Here is a 19,406-nt window from a genome sequence, read left to right as displayed (position 1 = left end):
CAAATCACCATCTGATCTTCTTGTATCACCCGTTTTTAACTTTTTATCGCGAATTCTTCTTTTTTCTTTTTTTGGATAATTAAGAACTAAAGTTTCCAAAAATATTCCACTTTTGCTTAGAAAAAATATATGACAAAATTCAGTAAAAATTTGACGCCTTGTTATTGATCAAGGTATTTCGTCTCAAATTATAAACGTAATCAAGAGGTGAGACGTAAAAGCGGTGAAGTTTTTTGCCAGAAACCTGTTTCCGTTTTGTAGCTGTGGGATTATTTTTGGGGTCACAGTTAATTTGGTCATTTACATATCACCATTTTCTAATCTAGTTATAATCTTCATGCATGCAGGACTTGTATCAAAAAATTAGAAAAGCCTAGTAGAATCGGCGGTTTGTACAACAAGTAACTATTTTTGCTCCTCCTATCTTTGAAGCCGTGACCAATTCAATCACTCGTTAATATATCATCATATCGATCCACTTAAATATATTCTATGTAGGACTTCTAACCAAAAAAAAAAAAAAAAAGTAGATAATACGCACCCAACATGTGTACCATTTTAGGAAGAAAAAATAAAATCACGAGTCCCTATCAAATTTTAGTTAGGGTTCTCCGAACTTTTAGTTAAAAGTCTTACATTAGCTTTACTTTATGAAGAATTAGTGAGGGACTAAATATAGATAGATGGTCATGCATAAGACATCAAATTTGGTAAGACTGCAGAAATAAAGGACGGACACCTTGGTTTTCCGAGTGGAAAATGGAAGCATGGAACAACAAGAAAAATATCCTCCGCCAAAATCAAGTATCTTTTTAATTGACAACTAATACATATTTTTTAGTGTAATTTTTTTTTTATAGCTTTGGATCTAGGAATATGTTGTGCATGTAAAAGCAAAAAAATACCAAAAAAAAAAAAAGAAGTATTACGTTAATAATAATTAATGTCTTTGTTTTTGAACAGAATCAAGGGCGATTGTTAGGTACTATGCATCAAAGAATGCCGAGCATGGTCCAAACCTTTTGGGAACCACTTTGGAAGAGAAAGCACTGGTGGATCAATGGCTGGAAGTGGAGTCGCACAACTTCAATGACATGATATATGGTCTTGTTCTTCAGCTGGAGGTCCTGCCAAGGATGGGAAAGCCCACAGATTTCAAACTAGTCCAGAAATTTGTGGACAACCTCGATAAGGTGCTTGATGTGTACGAGGAAAGGCTGTCGAAGAGCAAGTACCTTGCTGGGGATTATTATACCATTGCAGACATGTGTCACCTTCCAGGCATCACATTTTTATTGACCGGTAATGGATTCGGGCATTTGATTAGGGAGAGGAAGAGTGTGAATTCATGGTGGAATGACATCTCCGGCCGCCCTGCTTGGAAGAAAGTCCTGGAGCTGATGAAATGATCATTTACTGTTGGCTTTCTTTTTTTTTTTTTGATAATCATTCGATCATTCAGTTATGTGTCATGCATTCAATTCAATGTTAGTTGTGATTTGTCTTCTATTTTATGTTGATTGTGGGTTCATATTATTGTTTGGATTTACTTATCAATTTAATGTGATTGCAAACAAGTCAGTGTGTACTACTCGCAAAGACAAGAATTTTGTTCGACTAACTAAAAAATGAATTTTGGTTCATTTTGTTTCATTTTTCATTTTAAAGAGAGAATCAACAATAATGATCCATCCATTATAAACTGAGCTGCACTTCATTGTCAGATAAGAGATGATTGACGCGAATTTTATTTTATTACCAATGTACAAATGTTGCTCGATCTGATTGATTAGCCAGAAATTTCTTGATAAAACAAAATGAAGATCCGAGTGTTGCATGAAGCATGCACGTCTGGTAGCCAAGACGTTAACGTGGCAAGTTGTAGATTGATCACGAAAGGTTAGGTCAGGTTTGATTGATCACTGACACGGAGCTACGTGATGGGCGCCGGTTTTTTCGTCATACGCTGTTGAAGCCTACAATTCACGAAAGGTTGGGTCAGGTTTGATTGATCACTGACACGGAGCTACGTGATGGGCGCAGGTTTTTTCGTCATACGTTGTTGAAGCCTACAATTCACCGAAGCGTCTTCAAAATGGTACAGCGGTTTGAACCACTCAATTTTGGTATTAGAATGACTAGGCTGACACAAATATTGAACTGAAAGTCAAAGCAATTATAGCGGCTGACAAGTCTGAAATTGGGGGGACAAATAAGTATAAAGTAGTAACAAAACGGTACAGAGGAAATTGAAGGAAAAGTTTGTTTACTCACGTGAAGGTAAAGTTGGGCTGCCATCTCTCGAGACGAAATTGAGTGGGAAGAAACGAAAACTAAGCCTGATTTATCTTTCATGAAACGAAAAGTAAAATTGAGCGGCAAGAACTAGCAAGTCTATCTCTGGAAAAATTACACTTCCACCGAGAGACCCATTGGGTTAATTACACTCCCACTTTCAATTGCGAATGAATTATACTTTATTTTTTGCTTCATGCATCATGAAAAGATTAGTTTTCTTTGGTCAATTTTCTTATTCCTTCTATAACATATACTACATTCATGTTTCAACATCTCAATGAAAATGATTAAATCGTACTTTATGATTCATGAATCATGAAATGAGTTCTTTCTTTCTATTTCGCACAACTACAATACGAATCTAAAAACAATATTTGTTTCTCATTGTAATACCAATTATTCTTAATCCTTTCACAGTTCTTACGATTTATAATTCATAAATCTGAAAACAAGATTAATAAGGTTTTGCAAATATTCTTAGCCCTTTTTTACTATATACTCAAGCAATTAGATCATGAATCATGAAAAGAGTTCTTTCTTTCAACTTCACAAAACTACAAATTGAATCCATGAATTTATAATTATTCTTACCAATTATTGTTAACACTTTTGCAATTCTTGCACAATATTTGATTTTCTTTGCAATTATTCTTGGTCATTTTCTTTGCAACCATACCTGATACTATAGGATGAAGTCACGTGATAAGTAGCAATGCATTAGAAAACGAATATTTAGCTCTTATATATGATCATTTCGTTACAATATCTTGTTCTATTAATTTTATCATATATTTGCAATGCTTTTTAAAATCATAAAAGAAATGTAAATTATCTATTCATTTCTAATTTTCCAACATGCAAAGTTATAATCTTGTATTCGTCCACACTAAAAATTGTTCTTAACTGTGTCATAATAGTCTAACTAGTACTTGTTCTTAAATTTAAGCATGTATACATCAATACTATATTTGTGCAGCATTATTGGGTATGATACTTTCTTCTTCTTCTTTTTATGCAGTCATAGCTAGCAATAATTATAGCTGCATAGTTAATTAGCCTTGAAGTTATTGAATGAAAGTACTAATTTCTCAATTTAATGAATGCTACGTAGTTTTCTTAATACAAATTACAATAAATCCTCTATAAATTAAGGGTTAATCGCACTTTATCCCATTTAAGTATAGGCCGTTTCTCACTTTACCCCCCAACGTTTGTTTTTCCTCAGTCTACCCCAAAAACTAACAGTCAACTCTAATGGACATAAACGAAATATTGAAAAGACAATAATATCCTTATGAAAACATTGAACAACCCAAAATACCCATATACGCTGGTTTATGAAATGCAAGTTTCCAAAATTACCCTGAAATAATGGAGGGAAATTTCCCTCCATCTGGCATGGGACAGAAAAAGAAAAAGAAATTAGGGAACAGAACAGACAAAGGTCCCCTTTTGACTATGTCGGGTCACTTTCTCTTCCTTTTTTTCTTTGTCGGGTTACTTACTTTCTCTTCACTGGTGCCCGAAGCCTTAGCAAAACGTCCACTAACAAAATTGAAAATTCTGGTGCAATCTTGAATGAAAAAATGGGTAAGCGATGTGGTTGTTAACAGACGGCAGAATTGAATTTGAAGATTGTGAAAGGAGATTATGAGAGCTTGGGCAGATCTATGAGGTTCGATTTTGCAATTTTTTCTCGATTTTAGAAATTTCTAATTGTTAATCAATTTTATTGCATAGAAACAATGGTATGGGTTTTTTTAATGACTGCATGGGTTTTAATATGTAGACAATTATTTGTTTGAAATCTGTTAGTGTGGTCCCTTAAAGTTCATAACAAGTCATTGTCGGGTTAGGATGGAAAACGATGGGTTTGTCTTTTTTAATTATTAATTTGCTGGATTTTTTGTTTATTTGGATGGTTATATGTTGGCTGTTATATAGACAAACTAGGATTTTTTTATTTTTGTGGGACAATAAAAGATACTTGCTCTGTATTACCTGTGCATGCACTAAAAACAATTACCTTTGTGTGATTACAGAAGAATGGACTTCAAAACCTATGTTTTAGAGGTTCATTACGGAGGCCATTTTGCCTATGTCCCAAATTTACAGTATGTGGGGGGAGAAGTTGCTAATTTTGATGATGTTGACCCTGATTTGATGTCAATTTTTGAGTTAAGAGATGCTTTTAAAGATGCTGGAATATCACATGAAACAGAGGTGTACTATAGGGTTAGGAATCTTGACTTTAAGGTTGGTCTTAAACTGGTAAACAGTGACCAGATTGTTATAGAAATGTTTGAGGCAAATAGAACTCAAAACATCATACAACTTTATGTTGGTGAGATCCCTGAAGAAGATTTGCATGCTGATAGAACTGTTGCAGAGGATAATATTGAGGTTAATGGTAAACAAAATCTAAATCCTAATGCTGATCAACCCCAAAATGATGAGGCCGAAAGTGATGCTTCAGATGCTTCACAGGAAGGTGATAGGGATGGTTGTAGGGAAGTTGAATATGACTCTGACTTTGATTTTTTCCTAGATGGGGATGATTTAAATGATGCATGTGACCCTATAGATGATGTAGAGAGGGATGGTGGTAAAGTAGATTGTCACCTAAAACAGACTGATTATGCTAAGTATGTGGCACTGATTAGTGAAGAATATAATGCATACCTTAACTCCAAAGGTCATGGAAAACTGGTCGATGATGAAGATGTTAGTGATGATGAAATACTTAAACCAGTTTATGATTCAAATGATGAAGGCATGGAGCATGAATTTCCTGAGTTTAACATGGAAAGGGATCTCAAAAATCCTGAATTGACTGTAGGCAGAATTTTTAGCAATATTTATGATTTTAGAGCTGCAGTTAGAATGTATTCAATTTTGAATGGGTTTGAAGTTACCTTCACTAAGAATGACAAAGATAAAGCTGTGGTTATATGTTCAAATAAATGTGGATGGAGAATATATGCTAGTGGCTATAATGGAAGCAAAGTTACACTTCAAGTGAAGTCCATTAAAGGCGTACCTCATAGATGTCCATGGTCTTTCAAGAACAAGAGTGCAAATTCTAGGTGGCTGTCTAGGATGTTTATGGAGGAGATTGCTGACCATCCGGATATGAAAGTAAAAGGGTTCAAGAAGAGCATAAAAAGGAAGTATAACCTGAACTGTACAAACTCTCAAATGTATAGAGCAAGAGAGAAAGCAGAGGAAGCAGTGAAAGGGTCATGTGCAAAGCAGTATGCAAGATTAAGAGACTATTGTGCTACACTTTTACAAAGAAATCCAGGTTCAGTGGCATTTATTGTAACTGAAAAGTCCAATATTTGTAAAAGTCCAATCTTCAAGAGAATGTTTCTGATGTTTACTGCACAAAAAGAAGGTTTTGTAAATGCATGTAGGCCTGTAATAGGACTGGATGCATGTCACCTTAAGGGGATCATGGGAGGACAGCTTATGTCTGCAATTGGTAGGGATGCTAATAACCAGATGTTCCCAATTGCTATGGCACTTGTTGAATCTGAATGCAAAGATAGTTGGGGGTGGTTTTTGGACAGCCTTACTGATGCCATTGGCACTCCAATTGAAAGGGGTTGGGTGTTTCTATCAGATAGACAAAAGGTCAGCACCACTACAATCTGATTTACTTTCCTTTATTCCTCACTCACTCCTTTCACTAATCTGTTATTTATGTTTTTATGTCAGGGATTAATTGATTGCATTGAGAATAAGTATCCTGGAGTGGAGCATCGATTCTGTGTTAGACACATGTATGCTAATTTCAAACTGAAATTCAAGGATAAGCACCTAAGAGATTTAATGTGGGGGGCAGCCAGGGCTTATTTACCCTGTCATTATGAAAGCAAAATGAGAGAGTTACATTTAGTAGCCCCAGAAGCACATGCATGGCTTAGTTCCATACCAGCTAACCTATGGGCCAGACACACCTTTTCTCCAAGGACAAAATGTGACCTTTTAAGTAATAATATATGTGAGAGCTTCAATCAATACATTAAGGAAGCTAGGGAAGAGCCTATTTTGACTATGTTTGAGGCCATTCGAAGACAGATTATGTGCAGATTTCAAGAAAAAAGAGACTGGATTCAGAAGGTGAAGTCTCATATTTGTCCGAGGATCTGTCAGAAAATTGAAGAGAGGAAAAAACAGGTAGCTCAGTTTGATGCACTTGTGTCTACAAGAGAGGTGTATGAGGTGACTGGTATAGTAGGAACCTTTGCTGTTAATGCAGTTCAAAGGTCTTGCACATGTAATGAGTGGGATATGACAGGAATTCCATGTGTCCATGCATGTGCTGGACTTGTGCAAGACAACAAAGATCCATATGCATATGTTGATAATTGCTACTCAGTAGAAACATATGTAAAGGCATATGCTGGTGTTATTATGCCTATGCCAGACCAAACAAATTGGGTGAATGCTAGCAGTGATACACTACTCCCACCTCGTAGGAAGATAGCTCCAGGCAGGCCTAAGAAAGTTAGAAAAAAGGCTCCATTGGAGGACTTACATGTTGGAAAACTATCTAAAGTAGGGCTGCCAATTCACTGCAGTCATTGTGGTCATACTGACCACAATGCCAGAAGTTGCAAGGTCACTGGTTGTTCATTTGTGAGGCAAAGAAAATCAGTGACTGCACAGGTAACTTCAATCAATATATGTTGCTTGGCTTTTTTCTATCTACATCTGACTGTCATTTTTTGATGTATTGCAAGATGCAAGGGCCTACTAAACGAGGGAGAGGAGCTGGTAGAGGCCACTCTACAAATGCTGATGCTGATGTTGAGAGAAATACTGATGCTGATGTTGTGCAAAATGCTGATGTGACTAAATCTATAACTGCAAGAGACCCAACTAGAGCTAAAATGAGAGGTAGAGGTAGGGGCAGGGGTAAGGGTAGGGGTTCAGACCATAACAATGGGCCACTATGTGGCATTGGACTTTGGAATGGTCAAGGGATATCAACAAGTAAAACATATATCCCATTTGAGTCTAGCATGGTGAGTTCCTTTTGTATTTGTATGTAACTAATTTAATTTTAGACACTTGCAATGATTAAAAACTACCTTTATTATGCAGATTCCAAGTACTTCAAAGACTGGCCAGCCCCCTCCAACCCAACTGGTAAGCCTACATTTTAAAACTCTGCATGCATGGCCATTTTATACGTGCTCACTTGTTGTTTCCTATTGATGATATAGTGGACAAGAACACCTACATCTGGTGCCAATTTGAGTTCAACTACTGTTGTTGCTCCCACCAGCGTACCATGTACAAGTTCAAAAGCAACCACTTCAGTAACAACTAAAAGACCAAGAACCAAGTTGGGTGATGCTAAAACTGGAAGTTCTAAAACCAATTCAGGTGCTACTAAAACTGGAACGGTGAGTTCAAGTCTTTTGGCTATGTTTACATGCTACCACCCCTAGTAGTAGTTTGATGCACTAAGATGCCCCTCATCCATGTAGGTTCAAACCAAGAGTATTAGATTTGGAGATGCTGTATTTTCTACCCAAGGATCTTCAACTGCTGCAACAGGACGTTCAACAGTTATGCGCACACCTGAATGTGTTTTGATGTGAAATGGTGTTGCTGTTGCTATTTTTGTCATTACTAGTATTTGAAGTTACCTTTGCAGCAATGTTAGAAATGCTGATGTTGTTTTTCTTCTCCCATTATTTGGACATGTTCTAGAATCATGTTTTGGCTGGGTTCTACTAAAATGGCCTTTGTTTGGGTGGCCATGCAGACACATGCTAAGATGTAATCTGATGTGTAAAATACTTTTAACTTAATATAATTTTCTTTCATACATATTTGCTTACAACTATGGTAGATAAAGCAGATTTTTGTTACTTTTTGGTTCTGAAATAGAGTACATATACAAAATGCTAGCAATCAGAAATGTAATGGCTAGTGTTTTTCTCCATGATGAAAATCGAGCAGCTTTGACCATCATGTATTGTTGCTGTAGCTGTTGGTTTTCAACTTGTAAGACGCAGACTTCTGTTTTTAAGGCTTCATATCTGCTTTTCAATTTCTCATGCTCATTTGCCAATTTTTCATGCTTCCTTTGCAAGTACATTAGTTTCTCCTTTTGCTCCAGCAATCTAGATTGCAGCACTGCACTTACTTCTTTTGTTTGGCTACATACTTCAGGATCTACCCATTCAAAGTGCCCACATGCGTGTCGGTTCTAAATTAAAAAAATAATTAGTTGTTTAAACTCTTTCTAACTAATTCAGGTATAGAGCAAAATTAAAGACAATATTAACAAATTATTAATGAAAAATTCTTACATTGTAATTTGAGCAGCCGTAAAATCTTCTTCCCGGATTTTCAAGTGTCCAAGACGTGCACAATGGTGCCTCTTTACCACATCTACACATTTTTTGGGGTGATCTTCCAACATCATTTGAAGCACTTTGTGACATTTTATGATGCTTTTGGTTGACAAAGAGAAATTTTAGGAACTTTGGAGAGAAATTTTAGAAACTTTGGAACCTTTGAGAATGTATGAGAAAAATTGGGTGCAAAATACCTCCTTTTATAAAGCCCAACCAACCGCTAAAACCAACCAACCAACGGCTCTTTGAGGGAAAAGGTAGGCTAAAAGCATCAGACACCATTGAGGGGCATTGTTGTCTGCTAAAACCAACGGCCCTTTTCGTACGGTAAATTCGAAATCTTAAAGTTTTTAACGGTGCAATTGCTGACGGAAGGGGTAAACTGAGGAAAAACAAACGTTGGGGGGTAAAGTGAGAAACGGCCTATACTTAAATGGGATAAAGTGCGATTAACCCATAAATTAACAATCTCGGAGTTATACAGATTCTATTAATTTAAAATTAATTAATAAATTATTAATTTATTAATTTATGAGTGTGCTTACAATTCAAATAAACACTCGTTTAATCGACTAAAGTTTTATTTTATTTTTATAAACATATGAATTATTCTAGTAATAAAAAGATGTTAAAAGTCTAAATATGTAAATTACCTATTGGATTATCCATATGATGAAAATGAGACAAGTTTAGAGGTCTCCAGTTTAAAAGAGTTATTGTTGGCATTACAGAAAATCATGCTAATGATGAAAGTTAGAGATGATATAGTAACTTTGGAGCCTATTACACAAAAGGAAGCACTTAAAGTATTATTAACTCTTCATAATTTATTGTACTATGAGAATTCATGTCCAAAACATTTAGATACAATAAGGAAAAATAGGAATGGGGTTTGGATATATTTAAATTTCGAGATAAAACAAACAACAATAGACTTATGTTTCATAAATTTTTATCTCCTCTTGCCTAAAAATATGTTCAAGTTCGGGAGTACCAATTGTAAAAAGTTTTTTATGTTATTTGAAAGAAAATTATTCATTCATTAGTAAATTCGAGCATGTCATCTTGTATTATATTATCCGTGAAAGTATATGGAATACTTTTAATGTTAAGATTGTTTGTTGTCCTACTTTTAGAATAAACAATGTGGAATTATATTTTGTATTTATACCTGTTAAAAATATTATTAACTGCATCACTACATAGTCTAATCAATACGAATATTTGATTTCAAGCATGTATACATTAGTACAAATACCATTAGTATTACTAGTGATAAAGGGCACACTCAATCTATGAGTAATTTAAAACAATCACTTTTTATATGGAAGAAATTGGTATAAAATTTTAATAAACAAAAAATTTTGATCTTTTAAAAGCTTTTTTAAATTATTTTAATGAATTTGGTAATTATAATGTTTATGGTTGGTTATCGATGAAAGTTAGTTGTGCTATTGGATGACAATACATAGACAATATGTTAATCAAATGATAAAAGTATAATTAAATGATTATGATGATAATGTTGAAAATTTAAAAGTGACAAATATGGTCTAATTAAATGTCACCTATTTGCACTCCGGTTATTATGTCATCAATTCATTCTCATTAATTTGGACTAATACCATTACAAATGCATTTTTTAAACATATCTTTATGTTCTACCCGCAAATATAATAAAAAAAATCATATTAATTTCTTCTCATATAATAAAACAACACAATACTTCTCCTACAAATATTCCATCTCAACTAATTAATTAACCATTCATTTACTCCTTTACAGCTATTAATTCCTATTATTGGTTTAATTAATTATACATATTATTCCAAAATTTCTTCCAAAATATTAAATTATCTACTCTTTTGTCAATTTATGTAATTAAATGAATCAAAATTTATCTAATTCTGCACATACATATATTATTTATTTTTATAATTTCTTTTCAGTTGTATATCTAACTTTACATTTTCTTGGTTATGTCTATTGTTCATAAATTTGAAAACAATTATTAATAATGTCTTGGGTCTTTTCACATGGGTTAACTTTGAGTGAATCCATAGTGGAGGTGAACCCATGTGCTTGACAAATTGTCCTGGGTCATTTCAATCTGGAGCCCACCCAAGGTTTGTAAAATCGGGATTCCACGTAGGATCGATTTTAGTTTCACAGAATCGGATCGTAGGATCGTAAGATCCCACCAAAAGCTTGTTTGTTTAATTTGGAGTTTAATTTGTTTACTGCTTTTGCCTAAAGAGGTATGAATTTTGCAATTTCAATGTCTAGCAACCAATCCATCTTATCTTTCGGCAAAAGTTCTGTTTGTAATGATTTTTTACCAGATGTTGAAGCCAAAGAAGTGCAAATTTGAAGAAAGCTCATTGATTGCTGTAAAAACATGGAATGCAATGCAATATATATATATATATATATATATATATATATATATATATATATATATATATATAATCTGCATGTCTCTGTTGCGTGAAAACATAGTAAAACCTGGGAATTGCATGCCGTGTACTAGGAGCTGAAGCTCAAAGCTATCAGTAACACTTGGGTTTGGATATGCAGTAGACAGGCAACTCTACTACTAAATTTTATGCTGTAGAATTCCTACTAGCAAACTGTTGTCACCAGAAAACTTGCTTCTAACACTGCAGAGAACTCAAATGGATTGAGGCTAAAAGTATGAATATGTCAAGCATGACAAGCTTGTCTCTGATAGAGCTTTAGTTAGGCAGGCTTACCAAGTCGTGCCATTAACCAAAGAAAACCAAAAACGAATTAAAGAAGATAATTATTTCCTCCCAACCTACATTTGTAAGAACAAACATGCATGAAGCAGATGACCAACAAATGGAACCTCAACAAACATGAAAAAATAAAAATAAAATAGTAACAATTCATCGTTTTCAAGTATCATAATAATTCAGAAATATATTAATTTATAACCAATCATTGTCATCATTTTCATCAAATTCATTATCCCCATAATTCACATTATCAAAATCATTATTTTCCCAATCATCTTCACCATCCCAATTCTCTTGGAATTCATCTTCGGCATTATCTTCATCATCATCCAAATTAGTATCATCCAAGTCATTAGTTCTCATTTGAACATCATTTTCAGGAACCATATCAAGGTAATCATCATCTTGACGATCGAATTCAGTTGAAGGCCCATCATCCTCATCAATAACATGAATCTCTTTCATTTTATTAATTTGTCTTCGACGGGCATGGGTTTCACGATCTTGATGATCATCTAAATAAACAACCAATAATAATGAAAGTTACCAAAAACCAAATATCTTGCAATATAAAACCATAAAAACAAAAAAAAAAAAGATAAAATTTAGACTTAAATTGAAAGAAAGAAAGAAACTTACAAACTCTCTGCACATTTCTTGTAAGTATTTCAATTTCATTATCTTCATTTCCCTCTTCATCTGAAGTGTCACATTCGGGATTGTCATCTAGAACTCGTAACCAATTATTTTCTCTTGGAAGAGTTGGATTTTCTCTCTCTGTCACCCATTCATCATCCGAAGGCAAATTCTCAAAATTTGAGTTTCTTTTCTTATATTTCTAAAATGAAATTCTAAATTTATATATGGAAAAAATGTTAGGGGTTCAAAATTTTTGGATTAAATTTTTATATTAACTTTTATAGTACTTAGTTCAAATTTTTATATTCTTATTATTCAATTATTAAATAATATGTAATTTTGTGAAATAGAGTATAAATAAAAAAAAATTGGTAATTAGGCTTATTGAACATTATAAGTAAATATTTAAAACTAATGATGGGTACAAAGAGCGGTATAAATTGATAACTTAGTTTGCAAAAATGAATTTAAATGAATTTATAAAAAATTAAAATAAATGGGTTATAAATGGGTTATAAATGGGTAATTGAGTTATCCAATTCATTTTTTGACTTACCCATTTATACCCATCTAATTAAATGGATATAAATAGATTGACTCACTTATATTCATTACCCATTTTACCCAATCCAAACCCGTCTAAGTCACTCATTTTGACACCTCTATTTTCCACAGTAACCAAAACCGTAGTACGTACGTGATGCTTCCCAGACATCTTCATCTCTCTCTCTCTCTCTCTACTGCGTCGTGTCTGTGTGCTCCAGGACTTCAAAATTGGACCTAAACTTGGTTTGTTTTATTACTTACCTCAAACACGAGTAAAATGGAGCTAATGGAGCTGTTCTGATAGATAATATCATCGATACTTCATGGAGTATTGGGTTTCGATTTTGACAACTTTTTAAAAAATTTTTTAAATTTTTTGGTTCTCAATTATTTTTCAAAACTTGCTTTTTTATGTTTTTCGGATGCCAAAAAATGAAAATTAGAAGCAACAAATTAAGTGGTTTTGGATTTTGGTCTTCTTCTTAGAATGGCAAACAATCGGGAGCAATTCCATTCTCAAATTAAAACAAGTATTTTAACCGGCGGTTTCTTTTTCAATCATTTTTTTTTTTAGGTGTGTCCCGCAGGGAGTGGACCCCGCAGACTATTCACCACTCTCAGCAACTTGCTGGCAGCAAGGTTCGAACCAGGGACCTGAGGCTCCATCTTCAGCAACCTCAACCATGGGTCAAACATGGAGTAAGCCATGCTTATATGTTCGGTTAAGTTTCATTTCCTTAAATCAAAGAAAAAATTTAATCCGTTGTTGAAAATATAGTGCACGAGGAACAAAAAAAAAATTCGTCAGAGAGGCGTCAAAATATAGACTGTAGAAGCGGCAATTTGGATTGAGATTCATTTATCCATCCATATAATCCATAATTAAATGGATAATGGATTATCCATTTATAATATTGGTTTTAAATGGTTGATCAAAGTAAAACCATTAAATTAAATGGATTTATAGGAATTATCCACAAAAATCATATATATCCATTTACTTAAAAACCAAATAAAAGAGAGGGAAAGGAAATGACTAAAAAAGGAGCCATCCTAAAATTGCAGTTGGGGTGTGAAAAAGCCGTCCCCGTGAATAGTAACCAACCCTGAAACTGAATGTTGGGGTTTACTGCTGAACTAATTAATCATTCCTTTGTTTCTTCTTCTAGACTCTACAGTACTTGGGATTTCGATTGGCTTTGAAGAAGTCAGGACAAAGGGAACATGCCCTGCTTGGTACACCCATGCACCTGATTACTAGATGTTGAGCTCAAAAGTCATCCGTAGCTTTAGTAGTAGACATTGCAAGTGTTGTGTGAGTATGAATAAAAGCCAGTGTTGGTATTTTTGTAGATACCCTACATACGGTCTATGCAGGACTTCTATTGTTTGGGCTAGTTTGCAATATATGGCTACTCTGTAATATGTAATATATATATATATATATACACATGTATATATAATAATAATAATAATTTCAGATAGTTTTTTAGTGAAATGAAGGTTCATTTTGCTTGAATTTACATCCATGGTATTTTGTGGCTTGAATTTACAAGAAAGAGTAATACAAAAAAAAAGTAACAAAAATATTTAAATGGATTATAAATGGATAATTGGTTTTTATTTAATCCATTTAGATCTATTTATTAAATGAATCTAAATGATTTGGATAAATTTCATCCACTATCCATTAAGTCAAAACCAATTATGAACCATTTATCTATATTGCCACCTTATAGAGGTTTTAGATTCAAATCCCCGTTTCCCTTTCCACTTCATAGATCGTACCCGAAAAGAAACTAAAGTGAAATTCTAAATAAAAGTCTTGGGAGCGGGCGTTCGTTGTGGTAAGATTGATTGAAGCCCGTTCTTGAGTCCATGAATTGTAATGGGCTTTGACAATCGATGCTGCAAGAAGAGCATGGTACATGAAAGACAATGAGCACAAACAAGTTGATGCAAGCCCATTCTCCATCCCATAGGTGCAATGGGCTTTGGCACAAATATCATAAGGGCCTAATGGAACCTGTGTACGCTCCCAATAAATTTAAATAGTAAACAATATTCGAGAAAGCCATGCCCGTGCGAGGAATAACTAATAAATGGAAGTGAGCCTTTTTTATAGTATCAGATACAAGATAGCATTTTTCCAAGGTTTCAAACTCAAAACTCAGCTCAGAAGTGTTTGGACAGTGAAATTATCCCAAAAAATATTTAGCTTGCATCATAAACACATTTTCCAACCCATCTTTTTATCTCACATATATCACATCACATCACAAAAAGCGTTACAGTAATTATTCCAAATAATACTCTATCCAAACAACCAAAATTCTAAAAGGTTGTATTTGTAGACGAGCACACAAATATTTTACTGTATAAATTGTATTTAAGTACTACATGGAGTAAACGTCACGTCACGTTCACATGTTGTGAGCAGAAAACAAAAGATGTAAAGGTTGCTAACCAATGGTCTGATTTGGTTCAGCAGTCCTTCAATATTCAATTGTGAGGTTCCAAAATGAAGTAGGAAATAAGTCTCCTCATGTACTATTTTGGAGGAAGAACGCTAGTTTGTGCGTTTGCAAAGGAAATTATTTATTTGAAATAACTACTGTAACACTTTTTTAAGTAATTATTGTAACACTTTATTTGTGAGATAAAAAGGGAGTTAAGAACGTAAAAGGGTGTATTGAAAAATGTATTTGTAATACAAGCAAATAATTTTTTTGGCAAAATATATTCCTATCCAAGCAAATAATCCTCTACTCGTAGTTTTGATGCACTTTAGTTTACCAAAAAAAGAAAGGAAGGGATAATAGGTCTGAAATCGAGCGATCTCGTGCTCCTCACATTTCTTGACCCAAAAAAGGAGAGTGCATTCACATTATCTTTTTTCTGAGACATAGAAATCATGTGGGCAATATTCACGATGACGAAGTTTTTTTGAATATCATCCGTCTTTACAATATGAGGAAGAGTAAATCCACAGTAAAAAGCAGTACATACAGCTTAGATTTGTTAAAAACCCAATGTTAGGTGGTAATTCTTTCGCGTGCACTAAATTTTTAAATGGGAGTGTGCCATAAATTGCAGTAGCGTGGTAGTTTAAAAAAAAAAAAAATTGCATGCTTTGATATTATGATTTTTCATAAAATTTCACCGTATAGGATCAATTTGTCACTATTAACAAATCACAATCTAGTGGTGAATTTCTTGGAAGCGAAATTAAGCAACAAAGAGTTGGTTGGTGGTGTAAGTTTGCTGGACTGATCATACGTGTAGTTATGGTGGCTAAGTTGATTCTTTGCCGTAAAACATTTTTCACCATTCCTGACCAATTTTTTTCCCATATTAAAATAAAGTCGATGGGCTAAATGCATATATATATATATGTATGTATATATATATATATACTTTTACAACTCTTGATTCTATATATATATATATACTTTTACAACTCTTGATTCTATATATATATATATACGGATCAAATTATATGTTTAGCTTATGAATCAGCCATAACCACCAGAAGTTTCAGAATAGCTTTGCAAGTTTCACGCCTTAAGAGTCCAAGTAATTCGTGGTTTGATCCACAATTTTTAGCTTTTGATTGCCTTTGCTCCGGAGTCCGGACATCTGTCAAAAGTCTTCAGTCAGGAATTCAAATAATTGTATGCCTTTTTTGTGGTTGCCCTTTGCAGATGATCCCACGTTGTCCACCATTATTGTCACTTTCTCTGTTTCTTGAAGGGTTTCTTCCAACAGAATCTTATCGGGCAAATTTTCTATGTCTGGTGCCATCGAATATTCCAATGAGACCAGCCAAAATTATTGAAGAAAGATAAAAGAATTATTTTTTTTCTAATACCATTACCATATATATATTTGCAAAAACATTAATTTCAGGTAGTTTCAGAATCCAATTTATAAACAGCAAAAGAATTAAGAAACTAATAGTATATAGTTCGTTACATGGCTTCTTTAATTTAGTGCTGATTTGACAACAATGTATTGAGACGGTCTCCTTTTTCTTCACGTGGGTAACAGTAACTACAATATAGATGTATGCATAGATGTCAAGGAGAATTTTCTAAATTCCTTTCCTTATTTATGTATTTTCTTGATAATTTGGATACGAAACTAACGAATTCTGGCCTAACTTTGCCATCCGCTGTGGAATGTAAGCAAATTAAGAACTGGAAATGCATGCAGAAGCTAAGATAAGATCAGAGTCAAGACAAGCAAACAAAGAAATTCAAAATGTTGAAATATCCAAAACAAGACACACACACACACACATATATATATACTGTGTTGCCAGTGTTGAAACATTCCCATTTTGGCTTTGGTTTAGAGCTGTTAATCGAGTCGAGTATTTGGCTGCCGAGCTCGACTCGAGTTTAATTCGAACCGAGCTCGACTCGAGCTCGTTAGGAAAACGAGCTTTAAAATGTGCTCGAACTCGGCTCGTTAAATGTACATGTGGCTCAAGCTCGACTCGTTTATCACAAACGAGTCGAGTTTCACGAGCTCGAGCCCGAGTTTGTGCAAATTAACCTTAATAAAAATCTATAATTTTTAATTTTTATAATTTTGATTTCTAAAATGACAAATATGCTCTTCATTAACGAGCTCTAACGAGCTACTCGAGTATCAAACGAGCCGAGCTTACTCGGCTCGTTAACTAAACGAGCATGTTTCGAGCTCGAGCTCGACTCGTTAACTAAAATTAACGAGCCGAGCTCGAGCCTTAACGAGCCGAGTTCTAACGAGCTTTCGAGCTACTTGATTGATTTAACAGCTCTATTGGTTATTGATTGCAGCGGATATAGACATATCCCAATCGCAAGACCCAAAAAGAACAAAATTTCACCTGTCTTAAATGTGTTTGGTGTATAAATGTGGTTATAATTCGTAGAAGAGTTTTGAGTAAAAGTTGGACCAGTATCATACACAGGCCATATTAATTTATTAACAATGAAGAATCTGCATTCATTGTTGTTAAATATCACACTTTTTTTCCATTTACCTTATGAATTTGGCTCTCAGATAATCTCGTCTCAGTATTTGGAAAATAGCAGCATGGTTTTTTCCGCAGTAACTTCATCTCTTAGATCCATGGTTTTTGCAAAAGCGCATCGAACGAATAGAATGCCATTCACAAAAGTAAAGTGCCAATAACATTATTATCAGTTCCCATGCATGTGATGCACAATGATGATGCTACTGTGCTTATTTTTATCAGTTTCCATGAGAAAAGTCCATGGTCCAAAAGAAAATGGAAGAAGAAAGAAGAAAGGAATTGAATGTTGGGTTTCAGAAATCCGCTTGGTTGACCAAAAAAAGAGAATTGAAAAGAAAAATGCGACCCGACATTATCGAGACACCTAAGTTGCCAGGTAGAAATTTATACCTGATATATATACACAATAATAAAAAAAAAAAAGAATAAGCAAGGACGACGTTTTAAATGTTTGTTGTAAATAAGTATAGTCTTCAACCTCGTTAGATATACATCATCATGTCTTCCAATTTGTGCAAGAAAAGTATACATATAATTGATTATACAGGGAGAAGAGCAATTAAATCAACTCAAAGACCCCATTCCTGGATGAAATGAAATGTATTCGTGCACATATTAACGCCGCCGCAACATTGCATGCATCTACTTTCTTGTTAGCATTACTTATATAAGATATCGTGCATTAAGCTTGTACAATATATGTATATACAGATACATACAGAATGGACTACATGCATATGTATATATGTATGTATATATGCTAGTTTAGAGTATGAAGTGTCCGTGACAACATATATAGGGTAAAATAGCGCAACTATCTAGTCTAGTCTAGATGATCAGATGAAGTTGGAGGGAAACTTCTGAGCTGCAATTTATTCAAGACTAAAATTTAGTGAATGTAATAGCGCAATTATCTGGTCTGGAGATGAGGTTCTCTCGCTGAATGTAATAGCGCAACAGTTGGATTATGTCCCATTATTAGTTTCGGAGAAGTTAGAATTAGTATTGCCAAAAAGTGGAATAAAAAAAAACCATTAATAGGGTTCTCTTGTCGGGTCAGTGAAATAGCAAAGAGTCTTCTAATCGACAGGAATGGCTGCTTGGCTATTTGCTTGGAAAGTTCGATTCGGAATTCACTTAGGTTTTAGATTAAATAATTCATACCTTTTCCTCTGTATATATATTCTTGTTTATATGGCAAAAGTGTAGCACCTGAGGCATGTGTGTGCCTTTATTGGTGTGGACGATCCATCCATTACAGAAGACAATATGGCCCTACGACGCACTTAATTATATATATGCGTAGTTGCTTTCGTACTCTTTTTCTTAGCAATGTTCCATTTTGACATCATTTGTGATTTAACACTCCAATCCCATAGCTGATTTGCACTGTGAGTCCAAATAAGAAATAGTTGAAAATATTTTCCTTTTTTTTTTTTTTTTGGTATGTCTTTGCTTCGCACTTGCCATGCACGTTCTAATATTCACTTTTAATTTGTGGCTTCCTTTCTCTTATTTTATATATGTATATATATAGGCAAACAGAAAGGAAAAAAAACAAAGAGAAAAGAATCTTAGTAATTTCGTTGCAGTTGACAGCTTTTACATATGCCTGCCAAAGTTGGAATTTCCGAAGAAAGCTTTGAGTTGTATTTTGGAAATTAAGGCTTGAAGTTTGAAGCACCGTCCTTCTTTTGCTGTCTAGCTATCATTTTGTACACAATATTAATTCCAGTCAACGCATGAGATAGTTTTCTA

The 19,406-nt window shown here is 34.1% G+C and overlaps 2 protein-coding genes across 2 annotated transcripts; one reads left to right on the top strand and one right to left on the bottom strand.

Annotated features, from left to right (window-relative positions):
* Window positions 1-516: 516 nt before the first annotated feature.
* LOC113699491 (glutathione S-transferase F11) lies at window positions 517-1,514 on the top strand. Its single transcript, XM_027219860.2, has 2 exons — window positions 517-804; window positions 964-1,514. The coding sequence occupies exons 1-2, from the start codon at window positions 768-770 to the stop codon at window positions 1,407-1,409; spliced, it is 483 nt and encodes a 160-aa protein (XP_027075661.1). The 5' UTR covers window positions 517-767; the 3' UTR covers window positions 1,410-1,514.
* A 10,115-nt stretch (window positions 1,515-11,629) lies between these two features.
* LOC113699490 (uncharacterized) lies at window positions 11,630-13,330 on the bottom strand. The gene is made up of 3 exons (XM_072057797.1): window positions 13,235-13,330; window positions 12,077-12,275; window positions 11,630-11,952 (listed from the first exon to the last, which is right to left on the bottom strand). The coding sequence occupies exons 1-3, from the start codon at window positions 13,328-13,330 to the stop codon at window positions 11,630-11,632; spliced, it is 618 nt and encodes a 205-aa protein (XP_071913898.1).
* Between the last annotated feature and the right edge of the window lie 6,076 nt (window positions 13,331-19,406).

The sequence above is a fragment of the Coffea arabica genome, chromosome 7c (assembly GCF_036785885.1).
Source record: "Coffea arabica cultivar ET-39 chromosome 7c, Coffea Arabica ET-39 HiFi, whole genome shotgun sequence".
Classification (NCBI taxonomy): Eukaryota; Viridiplantae; Streptophyta; class Magnoliopsida; order Gentianales; family Rubiaceae; genus Coffea; species Coffea arabica.
Note: the sequence above shows the minus strand (reverse complement) of the source record. Positions and strands in the feature narration are given on the sequence as shown.

What these genes read in the sequence shown, in the direction of transcription:
- LOC113699490 (XM_072057797.1), bottom strand. Translation starts at nt 13,330, where the DNA reads ATGGCTTACTCCATGTTTGACCCATGGTTGAGGTTGCTGAAGATGGAG. An exon ending in CCAGCAAGTTGCTGAGAGTG is followed by an intron (nt 12,276 to 13,234) that starts GTGAATAGTCTG and finishes ATTTCATTTTAG; the next exon opens with AAATATAAGAAAAGAAACTC. An exon ending in AAGAAATGTGCAGAGAGTTT is followed by an intron (nt 11,953 to 12,076) that starts GTAAGTTTCTTT and finishes TTGTTTATTTAG; the next exon opens with ATGATCATCAAGATCGTGAA.
- LOC113699491 (XM_027219860.2), top strand. Translation starts at nt 768, where the DNA reads ATGGAACAACAAGAAAAATATCCTCCGCCAAAATCAA. An exon ending in ATATCCTCCGCCAAAATCAA is followed by an intron (nt 805 to 963) that starts GTATCTTTTTAA and finishes GTTTTTGAACAG; the next exon opens with AATCAAGGGCGATTGTTAGG.